Source organism: Nerophis lumbriciformis, linkage group LG11 (assembly GCF_033978685.3).
Source record: "Nerophis lumbriciformis linkage group LG11, RoL_Nlum_v2.1, whole genome shotgun sequence".
Taxonomy (NCBI): domain Eukaryota; kingdom Metazoa; phylum Chordata; class Actinopteri; order Syngnathiformes; family Syngnathidae; genus Nerophis; species Nerophis lumbriciformis.
Genome location: NC_084558.2, coordinates 28,375,828 through 28,398,447, shown reverse-complemented (window position 1 = coordinate 28,398,447; position 22,620 = coordinate 28,375,828). Strand labels below are relative to the sequence as shown.

General features: G+C 39.6%; 1 protein-coding gene across 1 annotated transcript in view; it reads left to right on the top strand.

The window, feature by feature from the left end:
* The first annotated feature begins 4,107 nt into the window (after positions 1–4,107).
* znf704 (zinc finger protein 704) overlaps positions 4,108–22,620 on the top strand; it is a 96,426-nt gene continuing 77,913 nt past the window's right edge. Inside the window, exons 1-3 of the mRNA XM_061966917.1 lie at positions 4,108–4,282; positions 4,730–4,983; positions 11,481–11,671. Coding sequence (XP_061822901.1) covers positions 4,258–4,282; positions 4,730–4,983; positions 11,481–11,671 — 470 coding nt within the window. The 5' untranslated portion in view covers positions 4,108–4,257. The remainder of the gene's footprint in view (positions 4,283–4,729; positions 4,984–11,480; positions 11,672–22,620) is intronic.

The window sequence follows — 22,620 nt, the reverse complement described above, 5'->3', positions numbered from 1 at the left end:
AAACAACGTGTGAACTTCACTGGTTTTGGGTTTTGTATAAATATCTGTTGGTCAAAAACTGGCAACTCAGTCGCCAGAGTTTTACTGTAAAATTTAGAATGTTTTTAATAGCATAGTAAATAGAAAAATGCTACCATGCTTTTATACAGTAAAATTCGGATTACTGAGCTGACAGTTTTTACCGTAAACTCTATGGTTGTAGTTTTTCTGTGTATTACTGTAGAAGGAAAAACGATACCACTGTTTTTTACGGTAAAATTCTGGAGATTGAGCTGCCAGGTTTTCACCGTAAAATCTGCAGCTGTAAAAACCATTGTGGTACCATTTTTCCATTCACAGTTACACACCGTAAAAACTAAAACTAAAAACCCTGGGTAGTACGGTACAAAACGGCAGCTCAGTCACAAAAATGTTACCGTAAAAAAACGGTCGTACCGTTTTTTAAGTTACAGTAATACGCTGTAAAAACTACAACTGTAAACTTTACAGTAATAACTGACAAATTAGTCACCAGAATCTTACAGTAAAATGAACTCTGGTATCGCTTTTTTATTTACAATAATACACAAACTACAACCATAGATTTTACGTTTAAAAAATGGCAGCTTAGTCACCAGAATTTTACCGTAAAAAAAACCATTGGTGCCGTTTTTCCATTTACAGTAAAAAAAAATACAACCGTAGTTTTTTACAGTAGAAAATGGCAGCTCAGTCAACAGAATTTTACCATAAAAAAACTGTGGTACCGTTTTTTTAAGATTACAGTAATACACCGTAAAAACTAACCGGAGATTGTACGCTAAAAAAACTGGCAGCTCAGTTGGAAGACTTTTACCGAAACAAATAGGTGGTGGTACTTTTTCAATTACAATAATACACCATAAAGAATAACCATAGATTTGATGGTAATAAACCGAATACATTTAGTGAGAAAAGATATAGTAATAATTGTATAATTATTATACCTAATAATTATTTATATAAAATGATGTGGTGGGCCAGATCTGAACCCGAGCCTTGAGTTTGATACCTGTGCCTTGAAGCCTACATGGAAACAAGGAAGCTTTTAATGCTAACTATTCTATTGCCTTTCTTATTCATGTACATATATCATTATAAACTGTATTCTAATGTGGTGTACATAGACAACACTGTGACTTGTTAATACATTTTACAATGAAAATCTGATTTTAGCTAGCTTTTAGGCCGACACTTGTTGCTAGGCAGATTTCATATAGGACTCATTTAACTGCCTCATTAAACAACATGAATTTACACAGCAAAAGTGGGACATCTAATTAAAACTACACACCAGAAATCAAGGAAACTTTTTTTTTTTTTTTTAACAAAATAGACATCTGAGCCAGCTAGCTTTTTGCTAGGCAAATTTCACAAGTCGAGGCCTGTGTTTTCATTTGCTTTCTTCTATACTTCCATCCATCCATCCATTTTCTACCGCTTATTCCCTTTGGGGTCGCGGGGGGCGCTGGAGCCTATCTCAGCTACAATCGGGCGGAAGGCGGGGTACACCCTGGACAAGTCGCCACCTCATCGCAAGGCCAACACAGATAGACAGACAACATTCACACTCACATCCACACACTAGGGCCAATTTAGTGTTGCCAATCAACTTATCCCCAGGTGCATGTCTTTGGAGGTGGGAGGAAGCCGGACTTAATACTCCAATATGTACAGTATTTTGTACAAACATTTTAACAGTGCAGCAGTGTCCAAAATCCAATATCAGTGCAGGATAGGACGGAATAGACGTTATTTATCTCAAAATGGGGAAATGATTTGGTTGCAGTGCATATACGAAAAAATAAGATTAAAAAAAACACGAATACAAAAGGGAAACAAAGAAAATAAAGACATAAAATACGTTAAAAGACCACAGAGCTGATGCAACCAGCTGCCACTTCAGCGGCACCATTTCTACATACAGCTACAAAAGTCAAATCAAATAATGATCAATAAATAATACATATAGCACACAATAAATGACGATTGCGTTATTTACCCGCTTGCTCTTTTGCTTTCCTTTTTAAATTGTGATTTGCAACCACTTGCTACAGGCCCTCTCAGGATGGCGTTTTTTTTTGATTGAGACTTTTATTAGTAGATTGCACAGTGAAGTACATATTCCGTACAATTGACCACTAAATGGTAACACCCGAATAAGTTTTTCAACTTGTTTAAGTCGGGGTCCATTCATGATACAGATATATACTATTTTCATAATACAGTCATCACACAGGATAATCATCAGAGTATATACATTGAATTATTTACATTATTTACAATCCGAGGTGTGGGATATGGAGGGGGGGTTAGGTTTGGTTGGTATCAACACTTCAGTCATCAACAATTGCATCATCAGAGAAATGGAGATTGGAACAGTGTAGGACTGACTTGGTAGGATATGTAAAGCAAGTATTGGACACAGAGAGAGGGATCAGAATGTATAAGAAAAAGTGTCTACATTTGATTATTTACATTCCGAAGAGGTATGATGAGGAAGGGAGGGTGTTGGTTTAGGGTTGAAGTTGCCTGGAGGTGTTCTTTTAGTGCGGTTTTGAAGGAGGATAGAGATGCCCTTTCTTTTACACCTGTTGGGAGTGCATTCCATATTGATGTGGTATAGAAAGAGAATGAGTTAAGACCTTTGTTAGATCGGAATCTGGGTTTAACGTGGTTAGTGGAGCTCCCCCTGGTGTTGTGGTTATGGCGGTCATTTACGTTAAGGAAACAGTTTGACATGTACTTCGGTATCAGGGAGGTGTAGCGGATTTTATAGACTAGGCTCAGTGCAAGTTGTTTTACTCTGTCCTCCACCCTGAGCCAGCCCACTTTGGAGAAGTGGGTAGGAGTGAGGTGTGATCTGGGGTGGAGGTCTAGAAGTAATCTGACTAGCTTGTTCTGGGATGTTTGGAGTCTAGATTTGAGGGTTTTGGGGGTCCTAGGGTACCAGGAGGTGAATGAGAGTTCCCGCCAGAATCTTCATGGTGCTTTTGTTGACCGGAGAGGAGATTCTATAGAGAAATCTCGTTCGTTGGTTGACCTTTTTGATTACCTCTTTCTATGCCACATCAATGTGGAATGCGCTCCCAACAGGTATAAAGGGCATCTCTGTCCTCCTTCAAAACCGCAATAAAAGTACACCTCCAGGCAACTTCAACCCTAAACTAACACCCTCCCCGGATTGTTAATAATCAAATGTAAACAATCAAATGCAGATATTTTTCTTATGCCTTCTGATCTCTCGCTCTCTCTCTCTCTCTATGTCCACTACTTGCTGTACATATCCTACCAAGTCAGACCTACACTGTTACAATATTCATTTCTCTGTTCTCAATTGTTGATGACTGATGATAACCAAACTTAACCCCCCCACCCCGAATTGTAAATAATGTAAATAATTCAATGTATACACCCTGATGATTATCTTGTGTGATGACTGTATTATGATGATAGTATATATCTGTATCATGGACCCCGACTTAAACAAGTTGAAAAACTTATTCGGGTGCTACCATTTAGTGGTCAATTGTACGGAATATGTACTTCACTGTGCAAGCTACTAATAAAAGTCTCAATCAATCAATCAAAACCTTGGTTGCCATTTTATCACAGGAAAGATTAGCGTTGATTGGGGGTGGTTAGACTGGTCACCGTACCCAAACCGTAAGTAAGTAAAACAATTGAATTTAGTTCTGAAGTTGACGAATAATCTGAATGAGATCCGAATCGTGTAGTTTGAGTGGCAACTTCATAGTGAGTAGCCTGCTTTGTTTGGCATTTATAAAACAGCGTCGGCCATTTTGTTCTCAATCTAGAGCCCATTACTGTTAATGCGAAGGTCCCATGACACTTAAAAAAAAAGTAGGGTACTTGTCTACAACTGGGTTAAAACATAAACCGTGTCTGTCTTCTGCCGAAAAAACTCCCTCCCTGGCTGCTTCCTTTCCTTCCTTGCGTCATTGTTTTGAATGGAGCGTCCTCCCTCCCTCCTCTCCCCGGCTTGTGTTGCCTGCTGCTCCCCCGAGCAAGAAGGAGGGGGGCGGTGGAGGCTTGTGGAGGCGTGTGCTCCGCCGACCAATCACAGGCCGTCTTGACCGCGGGACCGCACATGTTTACAGGCAGCATTCCGCCGGTTGAGGCTCCTCCGGGCTGGCGCGTAACCCGGAACGGAGTACTCTGTGAACGGACCCGGAGTAGACAGAATGGGGTATTTTGAAGCGAATTCACCACCTCCGGATGCATGGCAGTGAACGCCGCGGAGGTATGCGTGTAGAACTCGACGCGCTTAATAACATTCGTCGACGCCAAGGCGCTCGGTAAACTTGCAGGCCGCCATTTTGCCCAATCGTGAAGGAGCAACATGGCGGCTCCGGAAAGCGGCTCCCGTCTTCCGCGTTTTCCACGCCACCTCTCCTCAAGCTAGTGGCGAAAACAAACAGGTCGAAAAAAGGTGGAAGATTGGCAGCCGGTTTTGGGATGTGGAGCGAATTGTTTTCCACGTCTTGCGTGTGAAAGTCGACGACCGCGTCCTTCCAGTGTCGGTGCCTTCCGAGCATGGTGCTGCCTCGCTACGTTTTGCCACGGCGGGCGGCGTCTTTTTCTCCACATCGACGTTGTTTACCAGCATTCATGTTGTAATATTGCCCCCCCTGCTCCTTCCCCTTCGTGCGCACACACTCGCCCCGGACACCCCTTTATTTTTTTTTAGACATGCACACCAGGCGCCTGGTAAAGCGTTCGATCCTCGGCAGCCGAGTCTACGCGACCGGAGAGGGCGCCCCGGTGACAGGAGTGGTCCAGGCTGGGAAGCAGGACAGCTCGGCGGCGGCGGCCCGGCGCAGTAACGGCAGCGTCTACACGGTCCTCCTGCAAGACGGCAGCCTGAAGGAGTTCTCCGAGGAGGACATCGCCGCCGGGTTCAACCACACCACGCCGAAAGCACCGCTAAAGTCCAGCTTGAAGGTACGTCGGCCGGGCTGCATGGCGGTGTTGTGGTGACGGTGTTCCGCAGCCTTTTTTTTTTTTTTTTTTAAACCCACTTCCTCCATTGTGCACAAACATAACACCTGCAGAATTGCAAACACACACACCATGTGCAGTAACTTCTGTCGTGGCATTTGGTGACATTTAAAAAAAAATAGGACAAAGGGTTCGGATCGGGGCCTGCGCAATGTTTATGTGCTCTAGTGGGCGGGTAAGCTGAGGCAAACAAACAGCTCTGACTGCAGCCATTTGGGCCGGTGCACAGAACCGGGCTTCATTTTCCCATTTTAAAGTACTTGGTGGCATTTGCAATGCATGCTTTGCTTATTGGAACAACTGGATGTTTTCAAATCTGCACGACTTAACTATTTTTCTTAAGAACTCTTGAATTCTGAATGAATTGATTTACAAATGAAGAACAGAAAATGAACATGTGTTGTTACTGGAACTGTTATGATGTACAAAAAGGAGTCGGATTAAGTAAGCGCTGCTTCTTCCTGCTCCTTTTCGGACATGTTGTAAAGAAAAAGGAAAATATGTGATGTTTCATACTGAGTTAGTTAGTATACATGTTCGAAATAAACTTCAACCAAACAACATATCAATGCATTTTTCACAACAAGGCTGTTATTGTTTTGCACAACTTATTGTTCAAACAGACATTTGCTGTGGCGCTAAGAAGGAGTTAATAATGGAGTTTTGATGACGCACACTAATTAGTTGTGACCCTTTTGGCTGTGGTGTCACTGGAGGAAGATGCACACAATGCCCAACACCGTTATGCTATTAACCAGGTTCAGTTTACATGTGGAAATGTATTGGGATTGTTGTGCAATGCTTGTAACCTACACTTTTTTGTTTATATTTATAAAGTAAACTTTCATTTGATTGCATTGTTTGTTTATGCAAAGTGTGTGTGTGTGCGAATGCGGGTGTGTGTGTGTGTGTGGACAAAAGCCAAAGTGGTCACTGCTGCACAATGGTCAAGTGTCTTAGCCATTCCCCCACAGAGGTCGAAAACAAGCCATAAAATGAGAAATCGGAGGAGTGTGTGTGCGTGCATGTGTGTGTGCGTGCATGTGTGTGTACATCTCTTGCTGCTTTTTGTTTGCAGTGATGTGTGTGTGTGGTGCAATTTTAAACATCCCAAGTGGGTGGTGGGGGTTGTTTGTGAGGGCATGCTGCCCCATTTGAGCAGTAGCAGCTGTATGGCCAACAAAGCGGGCACCCCCAGGTCGGCAGCGGGTGGCATTCTCCAAAGAATCTGGAAGCTTGGCTGTGTGCCCGCTCTGGCACAGCAACACCCCCTTGCTCGCAGACAAGCGAGTAAAAGGGCGGGGGATAGGGGGGGCTTGGGGGCATAGCCACTTGTTGACTTTTTGTTTTTGTCGCCGAGAGAAATTTTGCATGCGTTGTTTTTCCCACACCGCTTACAAAGAGGTGGTACTTTGGGAATTAATCATTTGCAAGGAGACGTCTCAGTTTTAAAGCTTGAATATCCGTGTCTCCGGTTGTAATTGGTTGGTTCAGCAGCACGGTGCACGCACACTACCAGGTCATGTATGATAAATGTTGTGTTTGCTGTTTTTAGAAAAAGTGAGCTACAATACAACAACATTGGATTTGCTGCACTCGTGACCTTTGACCCATAAAGATGCATGCATCTTTGCGCTTGGCAATTTGCATGTACGGTAAAATTCAAATTGATCTGTTTGATTGATCATACAACCTTTATTAACAGTGTACTTTAACACATTATGATTAGCCTTTGAAACGCCCAGCATGTACCCTAGCCAAGATGCTGGAGAGGCTTGCTGGAGATTAATTTACTTTATGTATCTCACGTTTCGTCGTAATACAAGTGTAAAAAGAAGTTGACCCTTGTCAAATTAAAACTTAAACTCTGCCTTTGACAAATGATGGAAACTTGGTGAGTAGCCAAAGATGAGGTGATATCATGTCATACTTTATTTGTAAAAATACTACTAGTCCTTTGTCTGTTAAAATAAGTTAATATTAAAATGTTTAAAATGAAGATGTTCCAATCAGGGTTTGATGCTACCGATTCCGATAACAATCATTCATGAGTGAGATGGGCCGATACAGTACTGATACCAAACACATGTTTTGACTATAAACCTTTCAATTAATTTATGGTGAGTGCTATTGACAGTTTAACAATATCAACATGATGATTAAAGTAGTTCTTATTCTCTTGTATTAAATATAATTATTTGAGCAAAACAAAGTCACAGTACACAAGAACTAAAACAAAGTCAAAACTACTATCCACTACTTCATTTAAATCCTTTGGTTTTTGGCCTTTCTGCTGCAATGCGGTTCCATCTACCAAACACTCAATTCTTGGTGTTGTTTCAAGCTGTCTTAGTGGTTAGCTTAGCAATTAGCATGCCTGCTCCTTGCTTGCTCAACATGTTTAGCCTTGTCCTCCAGTGATAATGTTACGTCATATACTAAGAAATGCAGTTTATTTGCAGGAATGGAGGTGATTGTTATTAGCTTAGGGGAGTGGCTCCACATTGTATAAGGAGACACATAATTAGCTGCTAGCCGCTTGTCAGCCGGGGGACTGAAAATAAATACAGTGTCAGCCAGAGGGGATCTGTGTTTGTGATTGGCATTGAAAGATGTCATAAAAACAGTCCACTACTTATCGGTGGTCGATCGATCAGCACATACAGTATAGTTTAAACAATAAAACATGATCTCAACCTAAACATGCAGACTAGATTACCACATGGGCCTTGGAGGTGAGTCTCTTCACATAAAGATGAAACACAGCTAGTGCATTTTTTTTAAATTATTTGTGGTACTGAGCAACCAGGATTTGGTTCCTACATCGCAATTAGTTTGAACTTGAGTACCAGTAGAGTGAAAAAACAAATTGCCTCCATATTGAAACTATTATCATATGTATGATTTATGACACCAAAAGACTTTTAAAGTATGCGAGTAAATAGATATGATCAAAATGTAAATCTAATGGAGATTGAAGAAGCCAGTCACCTGATCTCTGACGTAACATTAGGAACCACAGATCTCTTCCCCATCAACAACACTGCTAATCAAGAAGACTTTGTAAGAGCCTACTAAGATTACTTTGGGAAAAATGATGATCCACACCCTTATATTTTTGACCCCGAACCGAAAGAGGATGAGCAATAAGTTTTAGAAGCCGAGTGCTGAACGAATGCAGCTTTATTGTAACAATAGCATCAGCAGCATTGCTAGGTACTAAACGTACAAACTACCATAATAAACCATAATAAAACAAACACTTACTGTACAATCTCCACTCTCGCCGCGATGCCGACCGACGGGACGCTCACATAATTCCGTTCAGATGAAGATTCAATCACAACCCCTCACAAAGGGTTAAAAAAAGTTGCCGCAACTAGCATCTTTTTGTTTATTTTTCAACCATCTCGGGGGTTGTCAAAGTCGACCAGCCTGTCAGTCCATGGAAAATAAGCTCTCTAGCTCAGCGCTTATAATAAAAATATTGCTCATATTTGGTTAATATTCAGGTCACGACATGTAAATGGAGTATTATTGGTGGTTTCTTGATGTTATAATGGGCACAATAGAGAACCCTCAACCTGTTAGTTATTTATTTATGATTTCGAATGCATAAAAAAGCCAAGCATATGTGTTCTTGCCTTACATAAGGATGGTGAATGATAAACAGCACACCCCTTTCCAATGTTTTGCATACTTACAGTATGACTGGTCTGATAACATGGTCAGAGTGCAGAAGCGTTACTACAGTGCATAGAATCTACGGAATTGCACAAGATATTAGGAGTGGAATATTCAAAATGGCCGATTGAATTTGTGATGTTTGACGGTATTTTCACATATTTAGCGGATTGTAAATACAATTGGATATTGTTTGAATATATGCAATGAAACACAATTAAGCATATAAAGTCAACTTGTTTTTCCACTCTACTGGTACTTTAATTTCCTGTTCTATGTTTATCATCACACTTCTTTTACCCATTTTACTTAGCTGTAACTGGTGTCCTTCTTTAGAGGTTCCACTCTAAGTTATTATAAATCCATCCATCCATTTTCTACCGCTTAGTCCCTTCGGGGTCGCGGGGGGCGCTGGAGCCTATCTCAGCTACAATCGGGCGGAATGCGGGGTACACCCTGGACAAGTCGCCACCTCATCGCAGGGCTATTATAAATCTGTTTTTGTAATATGTATGCACACACACACACACACACACACACACACACACACACACACACACACACACACACACACACACACACACACACACACTCACACACACGCACACAAAGCCATCTGAAAGCATTGCGCATTTCCTCACAGATTTTTCATGAGAACACAATTTCCTGACTCTGAAATGTCATCGTTCACGAGCCAGACGGAACAAAGGAGTGTGAGCCAAGCAGGTAGCGGCGACACCTCATCGCCGCTCAGCTAGTATAATGCATCTTGTTGTTGTTGTTGTTGTTGTTGTGCGTTTTTGCGCACCATCGGGCGGCCGACCACGTGGCAGGCCTCTGTCATTAGCGGCCCCGATGGTCGTTTTCAGCAAGTTGTCCTGATGACGTGTGTTCAAAATGGCCAATGATGCCTTTAATTGACTCCTTCCGGCTCGTGTGTGTGTGCGCGTGTGTGTGTGTGTGTGTGCGCACGTGTAAGAGTTGACGTTAGTCATCAGGGAGGTGTAGTCACTGCAAAAATGATGGCACACTTATAGAAAGCTACTTAAGGGGGTAGCATTGGACTACATTTGCTTGATTGACTGTGTGAAAGGAACAATCAATTAAGTCAGTTTCACTGAATCAAGGGAAGCACGGTGGCACAGGGGTTAGTGCATGTGCCTCACAATACGAAGGTCCTGTGTTGGCCCTGCGATGAGGTGGCGACTTGTTCAGGCTGTATTCTGCCTTCCGCCCGAGTGCTGCAGGGATAAGCTCCAGCCTCCCCATGACACCAAAAGGGACAAGCGGTAGAAAAATGGACGGATGGATACTATAAGGGGGCATGTTGCATGTGATCTACTACCACTGTGTGTGCAGTTAATAAGTAGTGCAGACAGCCTTATATTTAAATGAGGATTTCAATTATTTTTCTGCTCATCTTGCTCCTACCTGTGTGAGATGTGTTGAACTTGAATCAACAGCACCCATCCATAAGATCTTACACCTTTCTGGATCACAATCTAGATAACAGAAACATATGAACACTGACACTTAATTCTGTGCGTGAGGCAGTGGATCGCATCACCAGAGCATTTGTGCTTCTGGAATAACTCGAACATAAGAAAAGGCATAATGGAAGACGTCTTTTCATGATGTTGGAGATATATTATAGTAATATATTTCCTCATTAAAAGAAAGAACAACATAAAAAAAAAATGTCAGCTGACACCAAAACGCATCAATTGAATTCATTTTATTCAGCCCCTTAAGTCATCCAGCAGCTATAAAATAATAAAGCAAATTGCTGAATAGACAATATTTGTAATATTTTTTTATTTCTGTCAGTCCAATTATGTTTACACACGTAGGACATAGGATTGCCTGTCCAACGTCTGTCTGTGCAGCACGAGCACCTCTTTTCTCACAGCTGTGTGCGTCTGTGTCAGATAGCACGTCCTCTTCAAAGGTGCTAAATAAAATGCAAAATAGTGATTGCAAAACGCAGATGAGTGTTGCTAAATCACACTGCGTGTGCTAAATATATATTTTCATTTTCTCCTCTCACTATTGTGTGCGTTCTGATGATCAGCATGTATTCTGCATATTAATGAAGACAGAGATGCAAAATGGATTGCAAGCTGGCCTCATTCTGCTCACTTAACAGACACAATCCACTTTGCACACTTTAGGAGATCAACTTTGCGTGTGCTATCAAGTTTGCAGGTGTTTTAGTACACTCAAACCTTCAGTAAACAGGCCCAACTGTAACTTTGGAGCGTATAACCGAGCCACTGCAAAATTTAGTCCACACTCCTGGAGGACTGACAAGTACATGTGTGTAAAAAAGCAAGATTGGTTAAAAAAAACATAGCCGCTTACAATAAAAACATCTTACTCACTTAGAAACTAATTACCCTATAAGTCATTTGTCTCATTGCCATAAGACTTTGAGGAAATATGTTACTTGTATACACACAGCACAGCAATTTGACCACAACCCATAGGGGGCGCCACAAACACCATTTGTAGTTTACTATGGAATGCCCTATATTTTCCACATGACCGTATATCACATCATTTAATATGCATAGCCTTTCCTGTATAATATTTCAGTCACATTTTAATAGGAAGTGTGCACAAGAATTATTTAGGAGTGTTTGACTTTTTAACAGCTGATTGTTTATTACCCAGGGCTTCTTTGTTTACAAGCCTCATGGGTGCTCCCTGCACTCGAGTCCTCTCATGTCCTGACTGTCCTATCTTTCTCCGGGCAGAGCTCCATCAACGGCGCCCCAAACGGCCACAAGGCAGACTGCTGCTCCCTCGGCCCTCAGGCAGCGGAAGGCGAGCAGCGGGAGGTCAACGGCAAGCGCAGCGGCAGGGAGCTGGACACATGTCGCTCTGTGTCCCTCCTTGAGCAGAAGCGCAAGGTGGTCTCCTCCAGCATTGATGTCCCCCACTCCAGGTAGGCCTTTGTTTGTGTACGTGTGTTTATACAAGCGTGCAGAGCTTGTTGACAGCTAGTGTGATATCCGTCCTGGAGGGAGTTCACATGAGCAAAGTTCAGCAAAGGTTTATGACATAGTTATGTCATCTCCGAATGAGTTTGTCGCATGACTTCCCATATCATCATGTGGCCCTCGCAGTTATTTTGGCTGCACTCAATATTTTGACAGAAGTCAACTTTTGTTCCATTACAGGGATATATAATTGATCAGGTGCCATCCGGTCGGTGCATTAAAATGAATATATTATCTTTATTAATATAATCAAAAAATTGAAGCTAAATGTTTTAAATCAGTGGTCCCCAACCACCGGGCCGATTGGTACCGGGCCGCGGTACCAATTTTTAAAAATTTTTTATTAAATCAACATAAAAACACAATATATACACTACATAGGCACACACGGTAGTGATAGCGGCGCCACTATAAATAGTTTGTCGGCGTTAGTGCCTATAATAACAATATGACTAATACTTGCTTAATATTCAAGTCACAAAATGTGAGTGGAGTATTGTTGGCGCTTTTTGGAAGGTTTTTTAATTGGGTTTTATGGGCTGTATAGAGGACCTCCTGTTTGCTCCGCTGTGCTCAGACTTTTGTTTTCAAGTTAGAATGCATAAACAAATACATCCGTTGTCATGTCTTTCATAATGATTTAACGATAGGCCAAATTCCCCAAAAAAGTGCAGTTCCCCTTTAATTAGAGCATTTACGGAAAACCAATTACATTTTTTCATTAATTAGTTTCATTTTGCGACAACGTGCATGAGAAACAAGGTAAGCACAAATCCCTCAATGTGTAGAAAATTAGCTTGAAATGTGAAACAGAACTGAGTACAAAGTACATCCCATGAAAGTAGAATGCACAATATTCCTTTTTATTTTCGAACCAATGCTGCTAATAGGTAACTTATTATTTTTTTAACATTTAGATTTAACTGTAGTTTGTGCTCACCTTTCTTTGCAGCTGGCTATTGGTCAGCTTCTTTAGCAGTGCCAGCGTCTTTGCAGGCTTTCAAAACACTGTCACAGCAATGCCACTGTTTCAGGTGGGGAACAATGTGCAATGTTTTTTCCCTTCCTCGCGGAATGTTTGCAAAACAATAGCTACAAATAGCATGTGGAATGTCTTCTTCTAAAATAGTAAAGAAGTCCCACTCGATCGTTTGTTTTCAGTGAGCTCAGGCGAAGTTTATGGCAGCCTAGGTAGGAGAAAAGGAGCGCTCGATTATCTTAACCTAACCCACTTACAGCACAGTAATCTTGCCTTATTGGAGGATTTTTTTAAAAAAGTAGTTTTTTTTCTGTTTGATTTATCAGTATGTCATAGTTCCTCATATCAGCCAGAAAATTATCCCCAACAATAAAGGTATATACATTTTTTTTTTTTTCCTATGCCCGGTCAAGAAAAAGTACTCAAACCTACTTCATTGTTTCACATGCACTAATATTCTTCTCATTTGGTCAGCATAATGAAACCTTCCAAGCAGAGCCGCAATCAAACATTTAATAGTCTGCTGCGCTCTTGACGTGAAGTGGCGTCTAATAGCGCAACAACGCTCTTTTGCCATTACATACTGTATGAAACCCTTAACACTCCACTCCCACCCCTAACCCCCAACCCCCTCCTCCTATCTCCTAAAAGGCAGAGTGCTCTTATTGAACATCACTCCACCATTACTCCTCTGCTGTTCAATCAATGTCAACTTAGTGTAACGTACAGTTAAAGTCACTCATTGGAGGGGGAGCTATATCGCCGTGTCTTGAGCCCCGCTTTAAAATTTGTCGACGATTCATTGATTTTTTTCCCCCCTCCCTTTAGGAGGAAAGATCTCTCTTTAAATTGAAAATATGGCATGGATCACGCTGAAGTTTTGCACCTGGCCCATTGTAATTACTGGCCTGCTTAGAGATTGCTGTAATATTGATATGGTTATTGTGGAATGGTTTATTGATTGGTTTACTGGCCTTGCCTCAACTCAGCAACAATCACTTCAGAAGACAAGCTGCTGTTTGTTTTCCTAATAAGATCAATGACGCCAAGAAGATTGTTTAAATAAAAGCCTTGACGTGCAATACTTCTGAAGGCCACACACGTAAGTACACACTCGGTGTTCAGACAGTAATGCACCGTAATCCGTAGTTCATGTTTTTCTTTAGCGGTATGTTGGAGGCATTGTCAGTGCCAAGAAATGTCAGTATAGTCGTCCTCACATGAGCACAAATAACCAAGGACAAAGTGAATGCTTTGCTGTAGAACACTGATCTTGTACTCACTGTAAGAAAAATGTTGTGGAAATGAGGTTTACCTAAAACAATTGTTTTAATTTTAAAGTTGAAGAGAAGTTCTGTGATTTGCTTTTTTATATCAAAAGCCAGGTCTAGACTGCAGTCAAGGTGACTCTGACGTCACAAGACATGTTTTTTGTTCTTTCAAAACAAAGACAAAATATCACAGGCATGTCTCATGAGGCAACGTGACATTATCTCCCAAGGTTTGCTTTGTTGTGATGATATAGTGCTCTGTAAAAACACTTTCTTGTTTTCAGGGGTAAGATTTCTTAATTTTTTATTTTTTATTGTCGTCTCCTGCCACGTGCAAATGCAAAATATGTCATGGTATGAAAGTGTACAAAAATATATTCTATCACAATTGTAAATGTTGCTTTCAGGACATCCTGCTAACAAACAAACACATAAATCCATGCAGAGAACCAATGATACCACAACCGAGGTGAACTAAGTCAGTTATTGTCCTGGGAAAAACACAGTCGAAAACATGTTAACCAGTGAACAGTCCCATTTATTTTTTACACCTGTTCTTATTTACAGTGTACTGTAATCCAGATTGAAGGGGAACTGCACTTTTTTGAAATTTTGCCTATAATTCACAATCCTTATGTGAGACAAGAACTCATATGTTTTTCACCTTTATGCATTTTAAATCGTAACTAAACGCTAACAAGAGGCAGTTAACAATGCAGGTAATAGGGAATCGGTCTATAAAGCCCTGCAAGAAAACTCCAACAAAGTTTTTACATATAAGCTGTAAGTATATATCTGATGTAGCACCAGGCACATTCATAATAACATGTAATATTTACCGTAGTTTGGTCATTTTAAGCATTGCAGTGACAAACATTTTTGGGCACGTGGATTTCACAGAGCACATTGCAACGTTTGCTAATTCCTTCAACAATAACAACTACTACTAATCATGGAAGACTTCACGAGAGCCAATGACAACTCCTTTGGGACAAAAGATGATCCATAACCTTATACTGTAATTTTGAACCTGAACATATGAAGGATGAGCTACAAGTTTTAGAAGCTGAGTGATATGCAGACCCATCTGTAGTAAAACAATAAGTATCGTGTAGCAGTATTGCTAAGTGCTAAACAAGAAATACAAATTACGAACATATTAAAATAATTATTTACTGTAAAATTCCTGCTCTTTCGGATGCCAATTTATGGGATATTTATATCTTTCAACACAAGACTTATCTTCCCTGTTTAGATGATTAATTCATCATAATCTTCACTACTCAGGTAAAAAATTCTGGGAGAAAACAAGCGTCTTGCTATGTCTTCTTTGCAATGTTTTCAGGTCTAAATTGATTTTCGAAGTTGACGTCTTATTTTATGACCACAACCTTCTACGTTACAAGTGTGAGGCATGATTTATAATCCAGCACAGACTTTTACCAGTTTGGAGGCGATGCAGCAGTATGTCAATAGCTGCAGTAGTTAACTCTCTGTGATCAAGGTGCCGTGTTACTAAAAGTATTTCCTCTGCGTTAGCTCTTTTAATGTAATAATTGGTTAATATGCAGGTCACGGCATGTAAATGGAGTATCGTTGGCAGTTTTTAAGAGGGCCGAATATATTTTGTTTGCTACAATGTTAGCCGTTCAGTATGAGCTGTATTTTCAGATTTAAAATACACAAAAAAGAAGAAAATGTGTGTTCTTGTCTTACATTGGGATTGTAAATGATAGGCATAATTCCTGAGATAGGCTGCAGCACCCCCCGCCACCCTGAAAGGGACATGCGGTAGAGAATGAATGAATGGATGGATGGATGGAATTCCAAAAAAAGTGCAGTTCCCCTTTGAGTACCCAAGATAAGAAACGGCGGTGTGTCTCTATTTACAAGTGCCTATGTCGTTCAGATTCAGCCCTTTTCATCCCGTCTTAATTTCATAAAGACTTTTTAATATCTTTAATAAGGTGCCAGACGGCAGCATCCACTTGACATCCAATTATTTTAGGGTCTGGCCCTTTAAACCCGCCACTGTAAATCCAAAGCTTTAGTCGGGCTTGTCGAGTGCTAAATCAAGACCAGCTGTCATGAAATCAATTTCCACCCAAATTACAAAGTGTGCTCGAGCGCCTTAAGACTTTGTTCTGCCTTTTGGAGAACCCGTGAACCCGAGCTCCCGTGGAAGATACCCCTAAATTGACCTCTCCGCCAAGCAGCGGCATTATTGCTTTAAGATTAAGATCCATGGCTGCCACCCAGCGGCCGACTCTCCGCCCCGCTCCAGAAATTGTCGCCTCCGACCACAAAGTAACATTTATCTATAATAGAGGCAGGTTGGGGGGCGGCGGTTAGAGGATGAAGGGAGGTTGTTAACAAGGAAAAAAGTGTGAATGAAGTGTGTGTGTGGTCGTCAGAGAAGGGGGTAAAAGAGATGGAGAGAGCCTGTATGAGTATTTAGCTGTGGGGCAGGAGAGAAAGAGGAGAGGAAAAATGCCTGGGGATTTTTTTCTTCTTTTCAGCACTTGCTCTCCAGAGAATTCTGACCTTGAGGCTGTTAATTGCACTCTCCAAACTTTCCTCTCTCCGCCAGTGATTTACCAAGAAAATGTCTGGCTGTTAGATGGCTCTCCAGGTCCCTTGTTAGCAAGACTCTATACATCTCCTGCCTCACTGTGAGCCATTGAAGTATGGTACCTGAATGCACTTTGAAAAGGAAGTGGAGGGAGGAAAATGACACATAGATTGGAGACCTAAGAAGTTTTTCTGTAGCTGAGTTTTACTTAAAAAGAAACTATGCTGCAAAACCAATTTTTTGTACCTATTGGTACCTGTTTTTGTATATTTGAATATGTGAAATCAAATCATGGAGGCATGGCGGCGATATTTATAAAACAGCTATGCCTTCCGTCATACTTAATATATCTGTTTCTCAACTGTGGTCAGTATGGGCCGCAGCGGTACTCAATTGTAATACACTTTTCCACAACTTATGGCAGTAACGACAATATGAAACAAACAAGAAGAAGTCTGAAGCTAAAGTAAAAGAGAAGTTTCTAAAGTGCAAACATTTTGACTAAGGTGGTGAGGCTGTTTTCATTTGCACTTAAATTTAATTGACAGTTTATTGAAAAAACATATTATTTTCATTTTTATTAATTATTTTTTCATTTAATTAGAATTTATTTTAGCACCGCGCAATTGTATGTACATGTGTTTTTTTAATATTTTTTATGTTCCTTCTTTTGCAGTATATTTGATTAGTATTTATTTTTGTAATCAGCCTGACCTAAGCCTTGATAATAATCTTTGTGATTAACACATTTTGTATATAATTTGAAAAGGTTTATCATGTTAAACTTCAGTGTTGGCGCTAGGAATTTTCAAAATTGGGTCCCTGGGACCCCATCAAGTCATAAAAATGGGGTCCCACAGTAAATTTTTGGGGTCCCACATTTTGTAACCGTTTCGAAAACAAATGATAAATGTATGCATTATCCTGTTATATCTCACATTCTATATTGTTTCAGTTCAGTTTCAGTTTTTTTGAACATGCATACGATACAATGTAATTCACCACACAATTCCAGTTGTTTCATTACAGCACGTCCGAAAAGGAGTGGGAAGAAGCAGAGCTTATTTAATCCTACCCCTTTTCATACCATAGCAATTTTATCCAATTTCCTCGTTCTCTGTAACAGAACCGTGAAAAAATAAATAATAGATAAATAATATACCATAGTAAGCAAACAAATATTAAATACATAAATAATCTTTGTCTCAATAAAAAAAGAAGGGTTCAAGATGTTCATCATAATTCTTCTTCTGTGTACTTTGTGAGCTCTTGTAGTTTGAACAGTCTCTTAAAGTGAATCATATTGGTGTTTTGTTTGAATTCTTTGGTTAATCCATTCCATAATTTAATTCCACATACAGATGATGCTAAAGGTTTTAAGTGTTGTACAAGCATACAAAGGTTTTAAATTAGATTTTCCTCTAAGGTTATATTTCTCCTCTTTTGTTTAGAAGAATTGTTGTACATTCTTGGGTAGAAGGTTGTAGTTTGCTTTGTACATAATTTTAGCTGTTTGCAAATGCACCAAATCGTTGAATTTCAATAATTGTGATTTGATAAATAAAGGGTTTGTATGTTCTCTATATCCAACATTATGTATTATTCTAATCTTTTTTGTAACACAGTTAGTGAATGAAGCGCACATTTGTAGGTGTTGCCCCATATTTCTACACAGAAAGTCAGATATGGTAACACTAGCGAGCAGTTAAGAATATGAAGTGATTTTTGGTCTAGAACAGGGGTCGGGAACCTTTTTGGCTGAGAGAGCCGTGAAAGCCAAATATTTTACAATGTATTTCCGTGAGAGCCATATCATATTTTTTAACAGTGAATACAACTAAATGCGTGCATTTTTAAGTAAGACCAACGTTTTTAGAGTACAATAAGTCTCTTATTCTTTTTAACAACATTGTTATTCTGAAGATAACCAATAATAAATAAAATACTTCTTACCTTTTAATGCGACTTCTTGAACAGGTGCGGTAGAAAACGGATGGATGGATTAAAATGCATGAGAATGTTTTATATTTTGAACGTTATTTTTGACACTGTGATTACCAGGGGAATTATTCATTACTTAAAGTAAAGTTAAAGTACCAATGATTGTCTCACACACACTCGGTGTGGTGAAATTTTTCCTCTGCATTTAACCCATCCCCTTGTTCACCCCCTGGGAGGTGAGGGAAGCAGTGGGCAGCAGCGGTGCCACGCCCGGGAATCATTTTTGGTGATTTAACCCCCAATTCCAACCCTTGATACTGAGTGTCAAACAGGTAGGTAATGGCTCCCATTTTTATATTATTTGGTATGACTCGGCCGGGTTTTGAGATTGATCTGAGAGCCAGATGCAGTCATCAAAAGAGCCACATCTGGCTCTCAAGCCATAGGTTCCCTACCCCTGGTCTAGAACATGCTTTATTCATTATTGACGTGTTTCTTGCTACTTTATGTTGTATATTTTTTACATGAGATTTCCAATTTATTTTATCATCTATTATTATTGTCTTGGAAAAAAGTTGTCATAAATAAACGTTACTCAATTCAGAAAAAAAATAATACAAAAGAAAACACATTTGTATTCATATGTAAATGTATTCAGTTACATACATTCATTCACTTTCTTCTTTCCTTCATGGATCTAAACTTTACCGCTGCCGCCCCAAAATCAAAGTTCTCTGGCTGACGAGGACCACTGACACATCTAATCTCTGCATATTTTACTAGAATACCCTTATGGGCATTACATATATCAAAATCAAGTACCTTCTGTACTGTTTACTTGTTGAAATACCCTTTTTAGAGCAAATATCTACCCAAACGACCACTTTGCTGCTGCCAAACATTGGTTTGAAGGGCATTTCAACAAGTAAACAGTACAGTAGGTACTTGATTTTGATATATGTAATGCCCATAAGGGTATTCTAATAAAATATACAGAGTTAAGATTTGTCAGTATCAAAATATTACTTGAAATACATTTTTGGCAGCAGCAAAATGGTCGTTTGGGTAGATTTTAGCTTTGTAAAGGGTATTTCAACAAGTGAACCGTACAGTAGGTAGTTGATTTTGATATACGTAATGCCCATAAGGGTATTCTAGTAAAATGTACAGAGTTGAGATGTGTCAGTAACAAAATATTACTTGAAATCAATTTTTGGCAGCAGCCAAGTGGTCGTTTTGGGTAGATTTTAGCTCTAAAAAGGATATTTCAACACGTAAACAGTACAATAGGTACTTGATTTTGGTATATGTAATGCTCATAACTTAAACGTGTGGACAATGCTCAAGAAGCAAGTCCATGTCAAAAAACCAACAAATTTAGATGAACTGCACCAATTTTGTCAAGAGGAGTGGTCAAAAATTCAACCAGAAGCTTGTGGATGGCCACCAAAAGCGCCTTATTGCAGTGAAACTTGCCAAGGGACATGTAAACAAATATTAACATTGCTGTATGTATACTTTTGACCCAGCAGATTTGGTCACATTTTCAGTAGACCCATAATAAATTCATAAAAGAACCAAATTTCATGAATGTTTTTTGTGACCAACAAGTATGTGCTCCAATCACTCTATCACAAAAAAATACGAGTTGTAGAAATTATTGGAAACTCAAGACAGCCATGACATTATGTTCTTTACAAGTGTTTGTAAACTTTTGACCATGACTGTATATTTGTGTGTACATGTATATATGTGTATTTATATATACATATGTATATATGTGTATGTATTAGGGTTGTACGGTATACCGGTATTAGTATAGTACCGCGATACTAATGAATCATTTCGGTACGATACCGCCTCTGAAACGTACCGGTCCCGCACACCCCCTGCGCCCGCGTCGACATCATGTCGTGTCATTGCTGGTTTTACGAGCAGAGGAGCATGATCGGCGGCACACAATCACAAGAGTGCTTACTAGCAGACACATTGTGTAGACAGAAAAGGGAGAACGGACGCATTTTGGTGTAAAAACTAAAGATAAAGGTGAAGCTATAACACTAAAACGACCTCAGGAAGAGGTGCTTTAAGATATAGCTAGCTAGCTAGCGGCTAACATCATAATGTAAACAAACACCATGGGTGGATGTACACCAAACATCCACTGTAATGATATTAATTACAGGCACAGATCTAGTCGATACTATGATTACGTCAATATTTTTTGGCATCACAACATCATCTTTCGTTTAAAAAAAATGTATATTATGTTTATAAACTCAGGAAATACATCCCTGGACACATGAGGACTTTGAATATGACCAATGTATGATCCTGTAACTACTTGGTTGATTCCTAAATATGTGGTATCATCCAAAACTAATGTAAAGTATCAAACAACGGAATAATAAGTGATTATTACATTTTACAGAAGTGTAGACAGAACATGTTAAAAGAGAAAGTAAGCAGATGTTAACAGTAAATGAACAAGTAGATTAATAATTAATTTTCTACCACTTGTCCTTAATAATGTTGACAAAATAATAGAATGATAAATGATACAATTTGTTACTGCATACGTCAGCAGACTAAATAGGAGCCTTTGTTTGTTTACTTATTACTAAAAGACAAGTTGTCTAGTATGTTCACTATTTTATTTAAGGACTTAACTGCAATAAGAAACATATGTTTAATGTACCCTAAGATTTTTGGTTAAAATAAAGCCAATCATGCAATTTTTTTGTGGTCCCCTTTATTTAGAAAAGTACCGAAAAGCATCGAAACATTTTTAGTACTGGTACCAAAATATTGGCATCGTTACAACACCAGTATGTGTATGTGTATGTGTATGTGTATGTGTATGTGTGTGTGTGTGTGTGTGTGTGTGTGTGTGTGTGTGTGTGTGTGTGTGTGTGTGTGTGTGTGTGTGTGTGTGTGTGTGTGTGTGTGTGTGTGTGTGTGTGTGTGTGTGTGTGTATGTATATATATATATATATATATATATATATATATATGTGTATATATATATATACATATGTATGTGTGTATATATATATACATATGTATGTGTGTATATATGCTTATGCATATACAGTATGTATATATATGTGTGTATATGTATGTATATATGGTAACACTTAAGTATGGGGAACATATTCTAAGTAACAAAGACTTGATTTAGGGTTATTTAGACACCAGGGGTACAGTTAAGGGTTGGGGTTAGGGTTAGGGTTACTAATAAGTTGTATAATAATAAGGCCATGCAGAATAAGGCATTAATAAGTACTTAAAAATGACTAATTAAGACCCAATATGTTACTAATTTGCATGTTAATAAGCAACTAATTAATGGTGAATATGTTACCCATACTAAAGTGTTACCGTGTGTGTGTGTGTGTGTGTGTGTGTGTGTGTGTGTGTGTGTGTGTGTGTGTGTGTGTATATATGTATGTATATATATATATATATATATATACCGTATTTTCCGCACTATAAGGCGCACCGGATTATTAGCCGCACCTTCTATGAATTACATATTTCATAATTTTGTCCACCAATAAGCCGCCCCGGACTATAAGCCGCGCCTACGCTGCGCTAAAGTGAATGTCAAAAAAACGCTGCGCTAAAGTGAATGTCAAAAAAACAGTCAGATAGTTCAGTCAAACTTTAATAATATATTTAAAACCAGCGTTCTAACAACTCTGTCCCAAAATGTACGCAAATGTGCAATCACAAACATAGTAAAATTCAAAATGGTGTAGAGCAATAAATAGCAACATAATGTTGCTCGAACGTTAATGTCACAACACACAAAATAAACATAGCGCTCACCTTCTGAAGTTATTCTTCATTCGTAAATCCTTCGAATTCTTCGTCTTCGGTGTCCGAATTGAAAAGTTGCGCAAGCGTGGGATCCAAAAATGGCCGGCTCCGCCTCGTCGAAGTCATCGGATTCAGTGTCGCTGTTGTTGTGCAGCAGTTCTGTGAATCCTGCCTTCCGGAAAGCTCGGACCACAGTTGTGACCGAAACTATCTGCCCAGGCATTTACGATCCACTGGCAGATGTTGGCGTATGTCGACCGGCGCTATCTGCCCGTCTTAGTGAAGGTGTGTTCGCCTTCGGAGCTGTGT